The sequence below is a fragment of the Ranitomeya variabilis genome, chromosome 5 (genome assembly GCF_051348905.1).
Source record: "Ranitomeya variabilis isolate aRanVar5 chromosome 5, aRanVar5.hap1, whole genome shotgun sequence".
Taxonomy (NCBI): Eukaryota; Metazoa; Chordata; class Amphibia; order Anura; family Dendrobatidae; genus Ranitomeya; species Ranitomeya variabilis.
This window is the reverse complement of record NC_135236.1, coordinates 528693121-528715432: the sequence shown is the minus strand read 5'-3', so window position 1 is coordinate 528715432 and position 22312 is coordinate 528693121. Positions and strand designations below refer to the sequence as shown.

General features: G+C 46.4%; 1 protein-coding gene across 1 annotated transcript in view; it reads right to left on the bottom strand.

Annotated features, from left to right (window-relative positions):
- The window catches only part of JAKMIP2 (janus kinase and microtubule interacting protein 2), a 200929-nt gene that overhangs the window by 44220 nt on the left and 134397 nt on the right, over window positions 1–22312 (bottom strand). Inside the window, exon 14 of the mRNA XM_077265817.1 lies at window positions 20224–20322. Coding sequence (XP_077121932.1) covers window positions 20224–20322 — 99 coding nt within the window. The remainder of the gene's footprint in view (window positions 1–20223; window positions 20323–22312) is intronic.

Below are 22312 nucleotides of genomic sequence, written 5' to 3'. Positions count from 1 at the left end.
AGACCATTTTCCTTGCTCCTGCTGCTGAAAAGCATCCCCACAGCATGATGATGCCACCACTATGTTTCACTGTGGGAACTGTGTTCTTTGTAGGATGAGCTGTGTTGGTTTGGCGCCAGACATAGCGTTTACCTTGGTGGTAAAAAAGTTAAATTTTGGTCTCATCTGACCACAGTACCTTCCTCCATCAATTGGGGAGTCTCCTACATGTCTTTTGGCAAACTCAAAATGAGCATTACAACTTTTGTGTTTAAGTAAAGTTTTAGAGTTTTGGGGGGCGGCCCTCTTTTGGCAAGTTTGTTGTGGTACCATGTTCTTTGCACTTTATGGTAATAGATTTGATTGTGCTCCGGATGGATCATCAGAGATTGGAATATTTTTTTATAACTCAACTTTCCCCTGACTTGTTTGTAGATCTCCTTTGTCTTCATGGTCTTGTTTGGTTAGTAGTGCCTCGTGCTTAATTTTGTTGCAGCCTCTGTTGCCTTTCAGTAAAGGTATGTATATACTGACAAACCATGTGACACTTAGATTGCGCACAGGTGGACATCATTTCACTTAGCATGTTACATAGTTACAGAGGTTGATTGTACATTTTGTCGCTAAATTAACTATAACCCGCAATGTTATGCGTATTGACAAAATCGTCCAGCCCTTTTATAAAAGCTGCTATTGTGTCTGTTATTACCACCTCTTGTGGAAGAGCATTTCACATTTTGATGGCTCTAACTGTAAAGAACCCTTTCTTGTTTAGCTGCCAGAATCACCTTTCTTCCACCCGTAAAGAGTGCCCCCTGGTCCATAGTATGGCCTTTGGGAGGAAATAGTCGTGTTAGTCCCTTGTACTGACCACACATATTTATACACTGCAGGGAGGCTACTGGACACATAGTTGATGTAGGTATGTTATTTTCATTGATTTATATGTTATTTTCATCTATATATATAATTGTTTAAGGTCCACTTCCGTCTGTTTGTCTGTTGCGGAAATCCCGCGTTGCTGATTGGTCGCACCCGGCCGGCCGCAACCAATCAGCGATATTGGGATGGGATTTAAACACTGCTTCACTTTTTACTATTGATGCTGCCTATGCAGCATCAATAGTAAAAAGATCTAATGTTAAAAATAATTTACAAAATAATAAATCATGATATTCTCACCTTCTGGAATCCCCGGCTGCTTTTCCCGCTCCTTGCGATGCTCCAGTCCCAGTAATGCTTTGCGGTAATGACCCTAGATGACGTAGCGGTCTCGCAATACCGCTACATTATCACGGGTTATTGCCGCAAAGCATCACTGGGAAAGGACCTGGCGGGAGCATCACTAAAGGCCTGGGCTGGATCCGGGGGCCCCCGGAAGGTGAGTATATAACTATTTTTTATTTTAATTATTTTTTTAATCATGAGGCATCCTCATTCACACGGGTATAGAGATTAGTCCCGCTATACATATGGTCTAAAAAGTAATGGCTGTCTGCGAGTCTCCCGATGTAAACAGGGAATGTGCAGCCACAATATGCAAATGCTGTGCAATATACTATGTGGGCTGCGCTATATACTGCGTGGGCTGTTATATATACTGTGTGGCCTGTGCTATATACTACGTGGGCTGTGTTATATACTATGTAGGCTGTGCTATACACTACGTGGCTGTGCAATATACTAAGTGGCTGTGCTATATACTACGTGGCTGTGTTATATACTACGTGGGCTGTGTTATATACTACGTGGGCTGTGTTATATACTATGTAGGCTGTGCTATACACTACGTGGCTGTGCAATATACTAAGTGGCTGCGCTATATACTACGTGGGCTGTGTTATATACTATGTAGGCTGTGCTATACACTACGTGGCTGTGCAATATACTAAGTGGCTGTGCTATATACTATGTGGCTGTGTTATATACTACGTGGGCTGTGTTATATACTATGTAGGCTGTGCTATACACTACGTGGCTGTGCAATATACTAAGTGGCTGTGCTATATACTACATGGGCTGTGTTATATACTATGTAGGCTGTGCTATACACTACGTGACTGTGTAATATACTAAGTGGCTGTGCTATATACTACGTGGCTGTGTTATATACTACGTGGGCTGTGTTATATACTACGTGGGCTGTGTTATATACTATGTAGGCTGTGCTATACACTACGTGGCTGTGCAATATACTACGTGGCTGTGCTATATACTACGTGGCTGTGCTATATACTACGTGGGCTGTGTTATATACTATGTGGGCTGTGCTATACACTACGTGGCTGTGCAATATACTAAGTGGTTGTGCTATATACTACGTGGGCTGTGTTATTTACTATGTAGGCTGTGCTATACACTACGTGGCTGTGCAATATACTAAGTGGCTGTGCTATATACTACGTGGCTGTGCTATATACTACGTGGGCTGTGTTATATACTATGTGGGCTGTGCTATACACTACGTGGCTGTGCAATATACTAAGTGGCTGTGCAATATACTAAGTGGCTGTGCTATATACTACGTGGCTGTGCTATATACTACGTGGGCTGTGTTATATACTATGTAGGCTGTTTCCAAACACTACGTGGCTGTGCAATATACTAAGTGGCTGTGCTATATACTACGTGGCTGTGTTATATACTACGTGGGCTGTGTTATATACTATGTGGGCTGTGTTATATACTACGTGGGCTGTGTTATATACTATGTGGGCTGTGCTATACACTACGTGGCTGTGCAATATACTAAGTGGCTGTGCTATATACTACGTGGCTGTGCTTTATACTATGTGGGCTGTGCTTTATACTACGTAGCTGTGCTATATACTACGTTGGCTGTGTTATATACTACATGGGCTGTGCTATATACTACATGGCTGTGCAATATACTAAGTGGCTGTGCTATATACTATGTGGCTGTGCTATATGCTATGTGGCTGTGTTATATACAACATGGCTGTGCTATATACTATGTGGCTGTGTTATATACTACATGGCTGTGCTATATACTACGCGTGCTGTGCTACATACTACGTGGGCTGTGCTATATACTATGTGGGCTGTGTTATATACTGCTTGGGCTGTGTTATATACTACGTGGGCTGTGTTATATACTACGTGGGCTGTGTTATATGCTATGTGGACTGTTATATATGCAGCGCCCCAGAGTCCTGGTCGTTGCAGTACTGTGGATCCGCCACTATGGGGAGCCATGGTGCGTTCGATGGCACTGAAGGAGTTCATCTGACCAGGTATCACAGACACCAATATGTTTCACAGCAGGGCCTCCGGGGGGAGCTAAGGGTTCTATTCATTAGGCCACTCCCCACCATAGTGGGTAAACTGGGGGTCAGGCAGGAAGTTAGAGGAGAAAGCTGACTGGATTGAACGAAGCAACACCTTGTGGCAGAGGGTGTTGTGGAGGAAGAGACAGTAGGGTCTCTGTCAGGGGTGGGATCCTGACAGAGGCTTGGCATTGGAAAGAACGTAACGGGACCGTGCCTGCTCAGCATAGCGGCGGTGCCCAGGAAAGGACTAGAAGCGAGATAGATTGTGCTGAGTGAGAAACGAGATCAAGCAAAAAGGAGAATACCAGTAGGGGTCATGCTGTAGGACCGGAGCAACATCCTACTGAGGCGCATTACCGGTGGCCGGAACGCCGAGGGAGTGGAATAGCATACAGCTTCAAGCCATACTCCAAACAGCGGCAGGGCAGTCAGTTTAAGGCGGGCTGTCTACCACATATCACCTATGAAGTCTTGGGGGGCAATTGCGGGAGAGGGGCGTCTCTAGGGTCCCGGAAGAACTCCAGGCCTACCTGACAAACGGGTGCCGTTCCAACCTGAATAACAGGGAGGGATGGAATACGAGAAGAACATCAGTGAATCGAGTTGTGAGGGAACTTAAGAAACAGACACAACAGTTGTGGGGTACTTTCCGTGAGCACAGCAGGGAAGGACTACAACACATAGCGCTAAGAAGGAGGGCACTGATTTCCACCTGTGAGGAGAACTCTGGAAGTGCCATCGGACCGACCGGACTTGCGCAGCCTAGTGAACCGTATTCTGGACTGCGGACCGAGAGATCTCCAGTAAAGAGGTAAAGAGACTGCAACCTGGTGTCCTCGTTATTTACCGCGACCTACACCCCACAACTGCACCGCTACACCATCGTTACTGCATCATCATCATCACTTATTCTACCGGACGTCCCCCACTGACAGACAGGGCCACGGACCGGGTCTAGCCACCGTGACAACCCCAGGACTGAGACCCGGAGGCCCGGCTCCGGGTACCCCTAGGCCCTGCGGCGGTGTGGGGGCGCTCCAACTTGGCGTCACGAACAGGATCTACTTAAGCCTGAAGAATCAGGTCATGTGTGCCTTGGAACTGTGATTTGTTGTGCTTGAACTGTACTTTATTGCAAAGACTGTGTGCTACCATTGACCAAGAGAAGTTCCCGCCAAAAGCCGCCGCCATTGCTACTTCGGAGAAGAAGGAGGGCGTGCTATGGGAGGAGACTACCAGAATGGCGCGAGAAATGGATACCGCCCCCTGCGCTTCTGGCTGCAAGGAGATGACCTGCCCCAAAGCAGAGGACAACCTCCTGATTTGCAACGGCGGGAAGCGGGTGATGAAGAAGCCCGACCTCGGAGAAATGGCGGAGTCAGATGCATGCATTGCCACCGATCAGCAGATCATGATGAAGAACAGCGAGTGCCGGAACGGGGAAGGAGCAGTCCCGGCTTACCCTCGTTCACTAGAGGTGGACCCGTGTCCTCTACAGCCGGCGGATCCGAAGCCTTTGGAACAGATAGCGGAGCCGAGTCCCCCAATCCTGGCCTCGGAGTCAGCGGAGGAGGAACCACAGCGAGCGGAACAGCGTTCGGGGACCGCATCGGAGGAGCCGCGGTCCGGGCTACGGCCGATTCCAGCACCCTTGTTAATGGACCAGATCGGCATCGATGGAACCACATCAGGCGCAGGTATGGAGAGCGCCCCTGCGCCCCCCCACGAGCCCGCTTCCACGATCGGCCCCCATCTCAGTGAGGGTCGACGCTTCTCGGCGGGGTTAATGGTATTACCCCCCGATGCCCTGGGAAGGATGGTGCCACCGCTGCCGACTAGAATGGGGGAACCTGTGGATGTGAGCCCAGACGGGGTAGTTCTTCGGTGGGACAACCCCTGGGTTGGGACAGATGGATCCCGGGAGAACGGATTCACTCTTGCGGTGCTTACGTGGGAACAATATAGACTGTTGTGAAATTGGATTTTGGGCTCCCTCGGTGGCCACTGGTGGAATTGAACTGGTGTGCATCATCCCCTCTGTTCACCTGTTTCCATCAGGATGTGGGAGTCGCTATTTAACCTTGCTCCTCTGTCACTTCCATGCCGGTCAACATTGTAATCAGAAGCCTTTCTGTGCATGTTCCTGCTGCTAGACAACTCCCAGCTAAGTTGGACTTTAGTCCTCGTTTGTTTTTGCATTTTGTTCCAGTTCACAGCTGTAGTTTCGTTTCTGTGTCTGGAAAGCTCTTGTGATCTGAAATTGCCACTCTGATGTTATGAGTTAATACTAGAGTCTTAAAGTAATTTCAGGATGGTATTTTGATAGGGTTTTCAGCTGACCATGAAAGTGCCCTTTCTGTCTTCCTGCTATCTAGTAAGCGGACCTCAATTTTGCTAAACCTATTTTCATACTACGTTTGTCATTTCATCTAAAATCACCGCCAATATATGTGGGGGCCTCTGTCTGCCTATCGGGGAAATTTCTCTAGAGGTGAGCCAGGACTATATTTTCCTCTGCCAGGATTAGTTAGTCCTCCGGCCGGCGCTGGGCGTCTAGGGATAAAAATGTAGGCAACGCTACCCGGCTACTGTTAGTTGTGCGGCAGGTTTAGTTCATGGTCAGTTTAGTTTCCATCCTTCCAAGAGCTAGTACTTATGTTTGCTGGGCTATGTTCTCTTGCCATTGAGAACCATAACAGTTTGACCGGCCAAAAAGGGTTAAATTAATTGACAGAGAAAGGAGAGAAAAGAGAAGTCTGCTGAAGATTTTTTTTTTTTTTTTTTTTCCCTTCTCTTCAGTTCTGAGTGTGCTTGTAATTGAATCTCTTGCAAGTCTGCCTATATTGCAGCCTTTCTCTCTCTCTCTCTCCTTCTAATCCTGGAATGGCTCTGTGCTCACCTGTTTAAAATGGATATTCAGAGTTTAGCTGCAGGTTTGAATAATCTCACCACGAAAGTTCAAAATTTACAAGATTTTGTTGTTCATGTTCCTATATCTGAACCTAGAATTCCTTTGCCTGAATTTTTCTCGGGGAATAGATCTTGCTTTCAAAATTTCAAAAATAATTGCAAGTTGTTTTTGTCCCTGAAATCTCGCTCTGCTGGAGATCCTGCTCAGCAGGTCAGGATTGTGATTTCCTTGCTCCGGGGCGACCCTCAGGATTGGGCTTTTGCATTGGCTCCAGGGGATCCTGCGTTGCTCAATGTGGATGCGTTTTTTCTGGCCTTGGGGTTGCTTTATGAGGAACCTCAGTTAGAGCTTCAGGCGGAAAAGGCCTTGATGTCCCTATCTCAGGGGCAAGACGAAGCTGAAATATACTGCCAGAAATTCCGTAAATGGGCTGTGCTTACTCAGTGGAATGAGTGCGCCCTGGCGGCGAATTTCAGAGAGGGTCTCTCTGATGCCATTAAGGATGTTATGGTGGGGTTCCCTGTGCCTGCGGGTCTGAATGAGTCCATGACAATGGCTATCCAGATCGATAGGCGTCTGCGGGAGCGCAAACCTGTGCACCATTTGGCGGTGTCTACTGAGAAGACGCCAGAGAATATGCAGTGTGATAGAATTCTGTCCAGAAGTGAACGGCAGAATTTAAGACGAAAAAATGGGTTGTGCTTCTATTGCGGTGATTCAACTCATGTTATATCAGCATGCTCTAAGCGTACTAAGAAGCTTGATAAGTCTGTTTCAATTGGCACTTTACAGTCTAAGTTTATTCTATCTGTGACCCTGATTTGTTCTTTATCATCTATTACCGCGGATGCCTATGTCGACTCTGGCGCCGCTTTGAGTCTTATGGATTGGTCCTTTGCCAAACGCTGTGGGTATGATTTGGAGCCTCTTGAAACTCCTATACCCCTGAAGGGGATTGACTCCACCCCATTGGCTAGTAATAAACCACAATACTGGACACAAGTAACTATGCGGATTAATCCGGATCATCAGGAGATTATTCGCTTTCTTGTGCTGTATAACCTACATGATGTGTTGGTGCTTGGATTGCCATGGCTGCAATCTCATAACCCAGTCCTTGACTGGAAAGCTATGTCTGTGTTAAGCTGGGGATGTAAGGGGACGCATGGGGACGTACCTGTGGTTTCCATTTCATCATCTATTCCCTCTGAGATTCCTGAATTCTTGACTGAATATCGTGACGTTTTTGAAGAACCTAAGCTTGGTTCATTACCTCCGCACCGGGAGTGCGATTGTGCCATAGATTTGATTCCGGGTAGTAAATACCCTAAGGGTCGTTTATTTAATCTGTCTGTGCCTGAACATGCTGCTATGCGAGAATATATAAAGGAGTCCTTGGAAAAGGGACATATTCGTCCTTCGTCATCTCCCTTAGGAGACGGTTTTTTCTTTGTGGCTAAGAAAGATGGCTCTTTGAGACCGTGTATTGATTATCGGCTTTTGAATAAAATCACGGTTAAATATCAATATCCGTTGCCACTGCTGACTGATTTGTTTGCTCGCATAAAGGGGGCCAAGTGGTTCTCTAAGATAGATCTCCGTGGGGCGTATAATTTGGTGCGAATTAAGCAGGGGGATGAGTGGAAGACCGCATTTAATACGCCCGAGGGCCACTTTGAGTATTTGGTGATGCCTTTTGGTCTTTCAAATGCCCCTTCAGTCTTTCAGTCCTTTATGCATGACATTTTCCGTGATTATTTGGATAAATTTATGATTGTGTATCTGGATGATATTTTGATTTTTTCGGATGACTGGGACTCTCATGTCCAGCAGGTCAGGAGGGTTTTTCAGGTTTTGCGGTCTAATTCCTTGTGTGTGAAGGGTTCTAAGTGCGTTTTTGGGGTTCAAAAGATTTCCTTTTTGGGATATATTTTTTCCCCCTATTCCATCGAGATGGATCCTGTCAAGGTTCAGGCTATTTGTGATTGGACGCAACCCTCTTCTCTTAAAAGTCTTCAGAAATTTTTGGGCTTTGCTAACTTTTATCGTCGATTTATTGCTGGTTTTTCTGATGTTGTTAAACCGTTGACTGATTTGACTAAGAAGGGTGCTGATGTTGCTGATTGGTCCCCTGCTGCTGTGGAGGCCTTTCGGGAGCTTAAGCGCCGCTTTTCTTCCGTCCTTGTGTTGCGTCAGCCTGATGTTGCTCTTCCTTTTCAGGTTGAGGTCGACGCTTCTGAAATCGGAGCTGGGGCAGTTTTGTCGCAGAGAAGTTCCGATTGTTCCGTGATGAGACCTTGTGCCTTTTTCTCGCGTAAATTTTCGCCCGCCGAGCGGAATTATGATGTTGGGAATCGGGAGCTTTTGGCCATGAAGTGGGCTTTTGAGGAGTGGCGTCATTGGCTTGAGGGGGGCTAGACATCAGGTGGTGGTATTGACTGACCACAAAAATCTAATTTATCTTGAGTCCGCCAGACGCCTGAATCCTAGACAGGCGCGCTGGTCGTTGTTTTTCTCTCAGTTTAATTTTGTGGTGTCCTACCTGCCGGGTTCTAAGAATGTTAAGGCGGATGCCCTTTCTAGGAGTTTTGAGCCTGACTCCCCTGGTAACTCTGAACCTACAGGTATCCTTAAGGATGGAGTGATATTGTCTGCCGTTTCTCCAGACCTGCGGCGAGCCTTGCAGGAGTTTCAGGCGGATAGACCTGATCGTTGCCCACCTGGTAGACTGTTTGTTCCTGATGATTGGACCAGTAAAGTCATTTCTGAGGTTCATTCTTCTGCGTTGACAGGTCATCCTGGAATCTTTGGTACCAGGGATTTGGTGGCAAGGTCCTTCTGGTGGCCTTCCCTGTCTCGAGATGTGCGAGGCTTTGTGCAGTCTTGTGACGTTTGTGCTCGGGCCAAGCCTTGTTGTTCTCGGGCTAGTGGATTGTTGTTGCCCTTGCCTATCCCGAAGAGGCCCTGGACGCACATCTCGATGGATTTTATTTCGGATCTTCCTGTTTCTCAGAAGATGTCTGTCATCTGGGTGGTGTGTGACCGTTTCTCTAAGATGGTCCATTTGGTTCCCCTGCCTAAGTTGCCTTCTTCTTCCGAGTTGGTTCCTCTGTTTTTTCAAAATGTGGTCCGTTTGCATGGTATTCCGGAGAATATCGTTTCTGACAGAGGAACCCAATTCGTGTCTAGATTTTGGCGAGCATTCTGTGCTAGGATGGGCATAGATTTGTCTTTCTCGTCTGCTTTCCATCCTCAGACAAATGGCCAGACCGAGCGGACGAATCAGACCTTGGAGACATATTTGAGGTGTTTTGTGTCTGCAGATCAGGATGATTGGGTTGCTTTTTTGCCTTTAGCGGAGTTTGCCCTCAATAATCGGGCCAGCTCTGCCACCTTGGTGTCTCCTTTTTTCTGTAATTCGGGGTTTCATCCTCGATTTTCTTCTGGTCAGGTGGAATCTTCGGATTGTCCTGGAGTGGATGCTGTGGTGGAGAGGTTGCATCAGATTTGGGGGCAGGTAGTGGACAATTTGAAGTTGTCCCAGGAGAAGACTCAGCTTTTTGCCAACCGCCGGCGTCGGGTTGGTCCTCGGCTTTGTGTTGGGGACTTGGTGTGGTTGTCTTCTCGTTTTGTCCCTATGAGGGTTTCTTCTCCTAAGTTTAAGCCTCGGTTCATCGGCCCGTACAAGATATTGGAGATTCTTAACCCTGTGTCCTTCCGTTTGGACCTCCCTGCATCTTTTTCTATTCATAATGTTTTTCATCGGTCATTGTTGCGCAGGTATGAGGTACCGGTTGTGCCTTCCGTTGAGCCTCCTGCTCCAGTGTTGGTTGAGGGCGAGTTGGAGTACGTTGTGGAAAAAATCTTGGACTCCCGTGTTTCCAGACGGAAACTCCAGTATCTGGTCAAATGGAAGGGATACGGTCAGGAGGATAATTCTTGGGTGACTGCCTCTGATGTTCATGCCTCCGATCTGGTCCGTGCCTTTCATAGGGCTCATCCTGATCGCCCTGGTGGTTCTGGTGAGGGTTCGGTGCCCCCTCCTTGAGGGGGGGGTACTGTTGTGAAATTGGATTTTGGGCTCCCCCGGTGGCCACTGGTGGAATTGAACTGGTGTGCATCATCCCCTCTGTTCACCTGTTTCCATCAGGATGTGGGAGTCGCTATTTAACCTTGCTCCTCTGTCACTTCCATGCCGGTCAACATTGTAATCAGAAGCCTTTCTGTGCATGTTCCTGCTGCTAGACAACTCCCAGCTAAGTTGGACTTTAGTCCTCGTTTGTTTTTGCATTTTGTTCCAGTTCACAGCTGTAGTTTCGTTTCTGTGTCTGGAAAGCTCTTGTGATCTGAAATTGCCACTCTGATGTTATGAGTTAATACTAGAGTCTTAAAGTAATTTCAGGATGGTATTTTGATAGGGTTTTCAGCTGACCATGAAAGTGCCCTTTCTGTCTTCCTGCTATCTAGTAAGCGGACCTCAATTTTGCTAAACCTATTTTCATACTACGTTTGTCATTTCATCTAAAATCACCGCCAATATATGTGGGGGCCTCTGTCTGCCTATCGGGGAAATTTCTCTAGAGGTGAGCCAGGACTATATTTTCCTCTGCCAGGATTAGTTAGTCCTCCGGCCGGCGCTGGGCGTCTAGGGATAAAAACGTAGGCAACGCTACCCGGCTACTGTTAGTTGTGCGGCAGGTTTAGTTCATGGTCAGTTTAGTTTCCATCCTTCCAAGAGCTAGTACTTATGTTTGCTGGGCTATGTTCTCTTGCCATTGAGAACCATAACAATAGACAGTGCTTGATCCTACATTGGGAAGGACGGAAAGAGGTCGAGTTGATGGGTCCATTGAAAGTACAACAATCCCCTCCGGCATGGGATGACCGAGACGCGGTCAGGCGGGGAACTGTGTTGGCCTACCATGTAAAAAGGGGATGGGGCCTCATACATGAGCCGGGATTGGATACTGATGTTTTTGTTGCGCACTGTAACGTAAGGACTCCCTGCTGTGGCCGAGGCGGAGAACCGTTGCAAAAGGGGGATCAGGTGACCTACAACCGCCACCAGAACCCGCTCGGGTGGTATGCACGGAACGTTCGGCGGTGTATGTCTGGAGCCGCGACACTCACTACTCCGGACCTGGTCCCAGGAGCACCCGACCTTGTCACCATTGCAACGGTGCGCCTGGTAGCAGCCACCGAGTTGGCCAGCCGAGTTCACCTTCACGTTCGGGCCACGGGCACCGGCGCCACAGCAGCCGGAGGCCCGGACCCCCGGCCACCTGAACAAGAGTAAACCTCGGAAACCTGAAAATGTAAATAGTTTTCCCGTTAACTGTTGGTGAACTGTTTGCTGCTAAACCCGCTCAGGGTTAACTCTTTATGGATCCCTTAGTTAACCCGGGATCCCTATTGTTTGCTTTTCCTACCAGTTTTGCACAAGTTTTACAAACTGAGAAATCATGAACAGTGCATGATCCAAACTTTCTTGTAAATAGTTTGCACCTTCTTAAAGGCGCTTTCTACTGGTTTTACTTAAAGACTCTTTGCGAAGATACCGTTCTGGAACCTTTGCTGAGCAAAGACTGGTAGGCTGAGAAGACGAGCTACCTCAGAAAGACTTGATCCCCTCTTAAAGGGGATGTTTGACCTGAACTTGAAAAGTGATACTGTTTTAGAACAGTAATATGATGATGCTCTGGAAGAAATGTAACTGTTTTTGCATAAAGAAAAGTTATGTGTGTTTAATCTGTTTGAAATGTGAAACCTAGATAATGTTCTTTAAAAAGAAAGATGCAGAGAGCCCGTAGGGGAGGAATTAGAGTCCTGCATAGTTGAAAGAAAGGAAGTAATAACGAAGGTGAGGATAGAAGGTAAACCCTGAGTCCCCATAGAAAGTTAATAATGTGTTACTAAGGACAGAAAGTGAACCCGTAGGGGTTAGTGAGTGAGTCCTTATAGGAGCCAAGTAGAGCCGGCTCAGTGTTCTCAAACTGAAAGAAAAGTTATGTTCTATACTGTGTATAGTAGTTGAAAAGGCAGTAGGCCCTGGCTGAACGGGGCGGTCCTGTAATAGAAAGGAGAGGCAGTAGGTCTGGTGCCGTTAGGACAGGCGGTCCTGCAGATTCCAAAGAAGGCGAATGCAAAGTTAAAATACCTTATAATGTGATTATAGGAAGGTCTTTAGCGGATTAAGAGTGTATATCCTTAAAGGCAAAGTTAAATTATTGGTCAATAATGTTTGTACCTAGTAGAATACCCGGTTGGGTAATGAGAGCTAATTGTAGCCTGTTGCTATGATATTTAATTATGTTTGTAACGTTAAAGTGTCCTCACCTCCCATAAAGGGAAGCCTGTTCAAGTATACTTATTGTTTTGCACTCAACGAAAATTGTATGTCTTTTTGCTAACCTGTATTGTTGTTTTCTTCCCAGTCCCGGAGTACTGTGTTTAACCAGGGGGGAGTGCAGCGCCCCAGAGTCCTGGTCGTTGCAGTACTGTGGATCCGCCACTATGGGGAGCCATGGTGCGTTCGATGGCACTGAAGGAGTTCATCTGACCAGGTATCACAGACACCAATATGTTTCACAGCAGGGCCTCCGGGGGGAGCTAAGGGTTCTATTCATTAGGCCACTCCCCACCATAGTGGGTAAACTGGGGGTCAGGCAGGAAGTTAGAGGAGAAAGCTGACTGGATTGAACGAAGCAACACCTTGTGGCAGAGGGTGTTGTGGAGGAAGAGACAGTAGGGTCTCTGTCAGGGGTGGGATCCTGACAGAGGCTTGGCATTGGAAAGAACGTAACGGGACCGTGCCTGCTCAGCATAGCGGCGTTGCCCAGGAAAGGACTAGAAGCGAGATAGATTGTGCTGAGTGAGAAACGAGATCAAGCAAAAAGGAGAATACCAGTAGGGGTCATGCTGTAGGACCGGAGCAACATCCTACTGAGGCGCATTACCGGTGGCCGGAACGCCGAGGGAGTGGAATAGCATACAGCTTCAAGCCATACTCCAAACAGCGGCAGGGCAGTCAGTTTAAGGCGGGCTGTCTACCACATATCACCTATGAAGTCTTGGGGGGCAATTGCGGGAGAGGGGCGTCTCTAGGGTCCCGGAAGAACTCCAGGCCTACCTGACAAACGGGTGCCGTTCCAACCTGAGTAACAGGGAGGGATGGAATACGAGAAGAACATCAGTGAATCGAGTTGTGAGGGAACTTAAGAAACAGACACAACAGTTGTGGGGTACTTTCCGTGAGCACAGCAGGGAAGGACTACAACACATAGCGCTAAGAAGGAGGGCACTGATTTCCACCTGTGAGGAGAACTCTGGAAGTGCCATCGGACCGACCGGACTTGCGCAGCCTGGTGAACCGTATTCTGGACTGCGGACTGAGAGATCTCCAGTAAAGAGGTAAAGAGACTGCAACCTGGTGTCCTCGTTATTTACCGCGACCTACACCCCACAACTGCACCGCTACACCATCGTTACTGCATCATCATCATCACTTATTCTACCGGACGTCCCCCACTGACAGACAGGGCCACGGACCGGATCTAGCCACCATGACAACCCCAGGACTGAGACCCAGAGGCCCGGCTCCGGGTACCCCTAGGCCCTGCGGCGGTGTGGGGGCGCTCCATATACTACGTGGCTGTGCTACTATGTGGGCTGTGTTATATACTGCTTGGGCTGTGTTATATACTACGTGGGCTGTGTTATATACTACGTGGGCTGTGTTATATGCTATGTGGACTGTTATATACTACGTGGCTGTGCTACATACTACGTGGCTTGCTATATACTACGTAGGTTGTGTTATATGCTACGTGGGCTGTGTTATATGCTACGTGGCTGTGCAATATACTACATGGGCTGTGTTATATACTATGTGGGCTGTGCTATATACTGCGTGGGCTGTGCTATATACTATGTGGCTGTGCTATATACTGCATGGCTTCCTATATACTATGTGGGTTGTGTTATATACTATGTGGGCTGTGTTTTATACTATGTGGCTGTGCTATATACTACGTGGCTGTGCTATATGCTACATGGCTGTGCTATATACTATGTGGGCTGTGTTATATACTACATGGGCTGGGCTATATACTACGTGGCTGTGCATTATACTACGTGGCTGTGCTATATACTATGTGGTTGTGCTATACACTACGTGGCTGTGTTATATACTACGTGGCTGTGTTATATACTATGTGGGCTGTGCTATGTGGTATGTGGGCTGTGCTATATACTACGTGGGTTGTGCTATATACTACGTGGACTGTGTTATGTACTGCGTGGGCTGTGTTATATACTACGTGGGCTGTGATATATACTACATGGGCTGCGCTATATACTACGTGGCTGTGCTATATACTACGTGGGCTGTGTTATATGCTACGTGGGCTGTGTTATATGCTACGTGGGCTGTTATATACTATGTGGCTGTGCTACATACTATGTGGCTTGCTATATACTATGTGGGTTGTGTTATATGCTACATGGACTGTGCAATATACTACGTGAGCTGTGTTATATGCTACGTGACTGTGCAATATAGTACGTGGCTGTGCTACATACTACGAGGTTTGCTATATACTACGTGGGCTGTGTTATATGCTACGTGGCTGTGCAATATACTACGTCAGCTGTGTTATATGCTACGTGGCTGTGCAATATACTATGTGGCTGTGTTATATGCTACGTGGCTGTGCTATATGCTACGTGGGCTGTATTATATACTACGTGGGCTGTGTTACATGCTACGTGGCTGTGCTATATACTACATGGCTATGTTACATACTACGTGGCTGTGCTATAGTACATGGGCTGTGTTATATGCTACGTGGGCTGTGCAATATACTACATGGCTGTGTTATATGCTGTGTGCCAGCGGCCGAATCCTGTGTATTCATTGCATTATTCTAAAATCTTCATAAATAAACTACATACATATTCTAGAATACCCGATGCATTAGAATTGGGCCACCATCTAGTTTATTTATAAAAGGGTAACAATACATTGGGATCGTAGGATTTTATCTCTCTTTTTATACATCCTAAAATCTTGTTTGCTTTTGCAGCTGCTGCTTGACATTGAGTGCTGCTGCTTAGCTTATTTGCAACCAAAATACCCAAGTCCTTCTTCTGTTCTGTAGTCTAAGTATATTCCCATTTAATGTATATTATTATATAAGGTAATTGCTTGCACCAGAAGGTCTTCATAGCAAAAGGGGGTGAATACATATGCACATGCCAATTTTTAGTTATTTGATCCCATAAATCACTTTACCAACTTTTAGTGCTGATGCGTCACACAGATTACAAACATATTTAAACACAGGTGTAATGTGACAAAATAAGTAAAAAGCTAAAGGAATGAATACTTGTGCAAGCCACTGTATATATATATATATATATATATATATATATATATATATATATATATATATATATATATAGTAAGTATATGCATACTTGTGGCACCCCAGGAGTTCGGGAACCACAGTTGTACTGCCTTCCTCTCGGGGAGGGTGATGCCATGCCTGGAAACGAGGAGGATCCCTTCGACAGGTACCCTGTACATTCAACATGCTCTGACTCCAGGTCAGAAGGGGGAGCTTTAGACCCGGTTACAGGGGAGCTTCCCTGGATATATAGATTCTGGCTTGGAGGAGGAGTGAGTTAGGGTACTTTCACACTAGTCCGTCAGTACGGGCCGACGTACCAATGGACAGTGTGTTAATTAATCACAACGTGGGCAGCGGATGCAGTCTTACGACACATCCGCTGCCCAGTGTGATGAGCGGGGAGGAGGGGGCGGAGTAACATTTTTTGTGCCAACGGTCCGCCAAAACACGACGCAACCGTCGCACGACGGTTGCGACTTGTGGCACTCCGTCGCAATGCGTCGCTATGTATAAGTCTATGGAGAAAAAACGCATCCTGCGGGCAACTTTGCAGGATGCGTTTTTTCTACATAACGACGCATTGCGACGTGCATTGAATGACGCTAGTGTGGAAGTAGCCTTAGTTCAGTCTGGAGCTTGTGTGAGACAGAGAAGGAGGAAGGAGCACAGGAGAAGTAAGGAGCTGGAGGAGAGCTGCGACTGGGCTCCCTCCATGCTGAAGCGCAGGAACCGGACACCGGGAGTCCGAGGCTGTGTGGGACTGTATGCCCCACAGCAGAAACCGGAGGGCAGGAGATTGAAAGTAACTTTGCCACATCTAGACCCTGAGGTACAGCAACATACAGAGCCTGGAGTCACCGTGAATAGAGACCCCAATAAAATGGCTCGCGTTGCCTACCATGCAGGTACTGTCTCAGGACAGAGAGTGAGAGAGGACCTTGAAAGAAGCCAACCAATCTGACCTGGAAAAGGGAATTCAACTCGTTTCCAGGCTGCTTGGACTCCACTGTCACCTGTTGCTGGTACCCTGGACTGTGGCCGTAAACCACCAGTAAAACAGGTAAAGAAACTGCAACCTTGTGTCCTCTGATTATTTCTTGCACCACGCTGTTATGATCCTGGTGGTAGGATCTCAAACTGACCTGACAAATATACCCTGAGTATATAGGACAAGTTCTGGGAATGTGGAAGCTATACTGACCGCAATCCTGATCCTATCCAAACACACTAAAGGCAGCTGTGGAATGTTACCTGAAAACCTAGACGTCTCGTCACAGCCTGAGAAACTGACTACCCCTAGAGAGAAAGCAAAGACCTCACTTGCCTCAGAGAAATGTACCCCAAAGTTTTAGATAGCCCCCCACAAATAATAACGGTGAGTCAAGGGGAAAACACAAACGTAGAGATGAAACAGATTTAGCAAATGAGGCCCGCTAATACTAGATAGGCAGAAAATAGATAGGTGTCTGTGCGGTCAGTACAAAAACTATCAAAAGTAAACCACGCAGAGAATACAAGAACCCCCACACCGACTCACGATGTGAGGGGCGCACTCTGCACCCCAGAACTAACCAGCAAGCAAAAAATCACATAAAAGCAAGCTGGGCTGAACTCATTATATAACGAGAAACGTTTTCAAGGAAATAATGAGAAACTGAACAAGCAAACTTAGCTTCTCATAGCAGGAGACTGGTCACAAGGAATATTCAGGAGAGCACAGGATCAGGACTGAATACACCAACAGCAGGCGACAAGTAAAGGTCCAGCTGAGTTAAATAGGCCCAGCCTAGCAGGAGATGAAACAGCTGAGCCCAGCCAAGACCAGCCATATCGCTAAAGGCCACCAGAGGGAGCCCAAGAACAAACTCACACAGTACCACTCATGACCACAGGAGGGAGCCCGAGAACGGAATTCACAACACCACGCTATCTTTGCCAAATACACTGGGAGCCCTGGGGACCCAGCTTCACCTGTGGGAAGCCGTACCATCCATGCTGCAGTGCCATCACTCCCCAGAGGACCACTTTAAGCAGCGTCGGTCTCCCCTGACCGAATACCACAGGTGTCGTCACGAACATGTGGTGCTCTGATTAGGTATTCAACAGCATGGCTTCTGACAGGTCACTGATCCCTCAGTGACCTGCTCCCTATTTTACATACTGTATATCTTATTGTTTGGAAAAAAATATTACATTCATCATGCAGGTGCCGGGGGCGCTGTATAAATTGGTTGAGAAAAAAATATGTCTTTCTCAATATGGTGCCGGCTGCACCTGTGCAGTAGCATAATTCGAAATGTGATAGATGCTACAACACAGGCGCCACTACCGGCGCCATTTTGCTAGAGTAAAAAAAAAGTGTCTCCACCAAGATGGTGCCTGCGCTGTATCAGCTATCGGATTGCCAATAGATGCTACTGCACAGGCGTGGCCTTCTTTTTGGAGACAATTTTTTTTTCCTCTAGCAAAACGGTGGTGGCGCCTGCGCAGTAGCACCTATCACGTTCCATATGATGCTACTGCGCATAAACACTAAATATGAATATATGGATATTATAGATCCGATCATTCTACAGCACAGGCGCCGCCACCAGCGCTGCATGATGAATGTAATTTTTTTTCTACAAACAATAAGATATACAGTATGTAAAATAGGGGGCAGGTCAGTGAGGGATCAGTGACCTGTCATAAGCCATACAGATGAATATGTAATCAGAGCACCACATAAGGACACCCACAGGCCGCTCCGAAGTGCGAGAATCTCATTAACGGAAAACTACAAATAAAGATTAAACAACAACCACAAAACGGATTCCATCAACCAAGGTATCATTTTATTCAGTATAGCAGCGCCGACCTGACAGTGTGTGTAGGTTACTCCACACAATCCTGCTGACAGGTTCACTTTAAAGTGCGAGGCTGGGCTCACCAGTGAGTCGCCTCCTATGTTTTGCAGAGGTGCAGCTGTGTATGCAAATGTCCCCCACGCAGAATGACACAGTAGACACAATGCTTTCAATGTCTGCAGCAATCTATAGTTTAGCAACATAATTAACTCAATCTGTCCTTTATTAATATTGTTCTGTGTTCAGGAGGCAAGAAAAGGAAAGTCGAAAAACATGGACTACTGTTGATGAGAAATAAACCTAATCTTGGTCTTTCTGGTGAAGCTGCAGTAACAGAAGTTTAAGAGGCTCTACCCTACATAACATTTACCCCCCCACAAATAAGTCTACCTAACTAGGCATTTTGGCTTCAGTGTTATGGTGGTGACAGCCAGACACACTGTAGTTCTACTTAAACAGAACCTGTCACAAGGTCTAACATGGCCATTTTTTTCCCTTAGTTATCGAAGGTGCCCCCTTAGTGTAGTGAGCGGCATATGCAAAGAGGGGCCAGGCTAAAGAACGCACCTACCCATACTGTGTGTGCATCTGGGTCCAGCCAGTGTTAGTGCGCATTCATAGACATGCAGGTTGAGTTCAGACAGTGCTCATTCTGGGAAGTGAACTCTGTCAATCAGAAGTGGGGAAAGGCTCTCAACACGCAAATGAGGAAGCATAATGTTCCACCGAACTTCTGGCCGTGCCAGGGGTGCACCAAAGCTACCTTACTTGCACGTGAGTTAACCAGGAGCTGAACTTTCTCCACATCAGTCGATGATGGCTAGACTACACAGCTGGGATCTGTGTCTAAGGCCGGGGTCACACTTGAGTGTGCAATGCAAGAAATTTGCACGAGTCTCTCGCATAAATACCTGGCACTACCGCCGGCACTCGGAACCTGAGCGTTCAGCTGCAAGTTTCTCAAATTGCACACGCAAGTGTGACCCCGGCCTAATACTTATGTTCGTAACCATTCCAACTCTGCTGTCAATCTTTTACAGCAACGTTTGAATGGAACGTGAGCCACGATCTATCAAAATCCAAAATTTATGACACAATGAGAAAAAAAATTAAAATGCCCAAATTGGAATTATTTAGTCATTCCTCTCTAAAAAAAATAATGCAGTTAAAAACTAATCAAAACCAAATACCTACCCCAATATTGATATCAATAACATAGTCAACTGGACATGCAAACAACAAGCCATTGGACAGATCAATTGACAGAAAAATAAAAATGTTATGGATCACAGAAAATGGCGACACAACCAAAAATATTTTTTTTCTACAAGTTTCTAAAAAAACAAAAAATCACAACTTAAATGAAAAAAAAAAATTGATGCATGTTTGGTATTGCCATAATAATACTTTCCTGGAAAACCATGGTTCAGAGAAATAACATGGTGGGTAGAAATGCATTTTTTTTCATAATTTCTCCACACTTTGATTTTTTTACTATATGATAAAATGAATGGCGTCATTCAGACTACAACTCATCCCGAAAATCAAAACCTCGTACGGCTATGTCGACAGAAGAATAAAAAGTTATAGAAAAAAACAAAAGCGTGAAGATTAGCTGTTGAGGAAAGGGGTTACATTTACTGTATCTTTCCAAGTCCCTGTACCACTAAAATGTATGGTGCTGATATGATTCCTATAGAGGAAAAGTCCTTTATATCACTGTATAGGTTGTTTAATATTGATTTTGGGGGTGACAGACTCCCTATTGTCTGATGAATCAGTCTTACTTCTAACTCCAGATTTCGGAACTCCAGCAATTCATTCTGGTCTCTAGCGTCTTGCAGTTCTTGTTGTACACGATTGTTTTCAGATTCCAGTTTGTCATTCTGAAAGAGTTTATAATTACAAACGCAAAATAAGACTAAGTAGTTCAACAAACTAACATTACGTTCCATTGTTAAGTCATTCAAAACGTATTAATTTTTCAATTGGACTAACTAAGTAAAACATCCCTACCTAAATATTGCTGTATAGTCGTGACGTGATATGGTGTCTTCTGGTGTTTTATTGATTCCACCTAATGCCATGACCACTCATGCCAGAGGGCACACATGCTCAGTAACCCAGTCCCACTCCTCCTCTAAACTGGCAGCAGAGTGATTGGTATTGTGGAGACTAGTAATGAGTGAACGTGCTTGGATATGATGTTATCCGAACATCCTAGTATGCTAACCGACTGACTTCGGCATGCTCGAAAATATGACCTGTATGTGTTGCGGCTGTCGAACAGCCATGAGACATGCAGGCGCGACAACTCTAACATATTTTTTAAGCAACATCTTATCCGAGCACATCCACTTATCACTGGTGGAGACCAGTCAATAAGAATCAGTGCTCTAATAGCAGCTTCTTTTCACCAGCAATGGCATTTCTGAAAGGGAATCAAAAGAACAGCATGGGGCGCCATAACAAGGATGTAACTGTTAAATCTAGACCCTGGAGAAAAAATATTTGTTATGTTACAGCAGTCAGTACAATAACATATTGATGGCATATCCTAGTAGTATGTTATCATAAATTACAAATCACACAGGAATATATATGTATATATATATATATATATATATATATATATACTGTACACACTGCTCAAAAAAATAAAGGGAACACTTAAACAACAGAATATAGCTCCAAGTAAATCAAACTTCTGTAAAATCAAACTGTCCACTTAGGAAGCAACACTGATTGACAATTTCACATGCTGTTGTGCAAATGGAATAGACAACAGATGGAAATTATTGGCAATTATCAAGACACACTCAATAAAGGAGTGGTTCTGCAGGTGGGGACCACAGGCCACATCTCAGTAACAATGCTTTCTGGCCGATGTTTTGGTCACTTTTGCTTTTGAGTGTTGGTTGTGTTTTCACACTCGTGGTAGCATTAAATGGCCTCTACAACCCACACAAGTGGCTTAGGTAGTGCAGCTCATCCAGGATGGCACATCAATGCGAGCTGTGGCAAGAAGGTTTGCTGTGTCTGTAAGCCTAGTGTCCAGAGGCTGGAGGTGCAACCAGGAGACAGGCCAGTACACCAGGAGACGTGGAGAGGGCTGTAGGAGGGCAACAACCTAGCAGAAGGACCGCTATCTCCGCCTTTGTGCAAGGAGGAATAGGAGGAGCACTGCCAGAGCCCTGCAAAATGACCTCCATCAGGCCACAAATGTGAATGTGTCTGCACAAACGGTTAGAAACCGACTCTATGAGGATGGTCTGAGTGCCCGACGTCCACAGATTGGGGTTGTGCTCACAGCCCATCACCATGCAGGATGCTTGGCATTTGCTACAGAACACCAGGATTGGCAAATTCGCCACTGGCACCCTGTGCTCTTCACAGATGAAAGCAGGTTAACACTGAACACATGTGACAGATGTGACAGAGTCTGGAGACGCCGTGGAGAGCGATCTGCTGCCTGCAACATCCTTCAGCATGACTGGTTTGGCAGTGGGTCAGTAATGGTATGGGGTGGCATTTCTTTGGAGGGCCGCACAGCCCTCCATGTGCTCGCCAGAGGTAGCCTGACTGCCATTAGGTACCGAGATGAGATCCTCAGACCCCTTGTGAGACCATATGCTGGTGCGGTTGGCCCTGGGTTCTTCCTAATGCAGGACAATGCCAGACCTCATGTGACTGGAGTGTGTCAGCTCAGCAGTTCCTGCAAGATGAAGGCATTGTAGCTATGGACTGGCCCGCCTGTTCCCCAGACCTGAATCCAATTGAACACATCTGGGGCATCATGTCTCGCACCATCCACCAATGTCACGTTGCACCACAGACTGTCCAGGAGTTGGCAGATGCTTTAGTCATGGTCTGGGA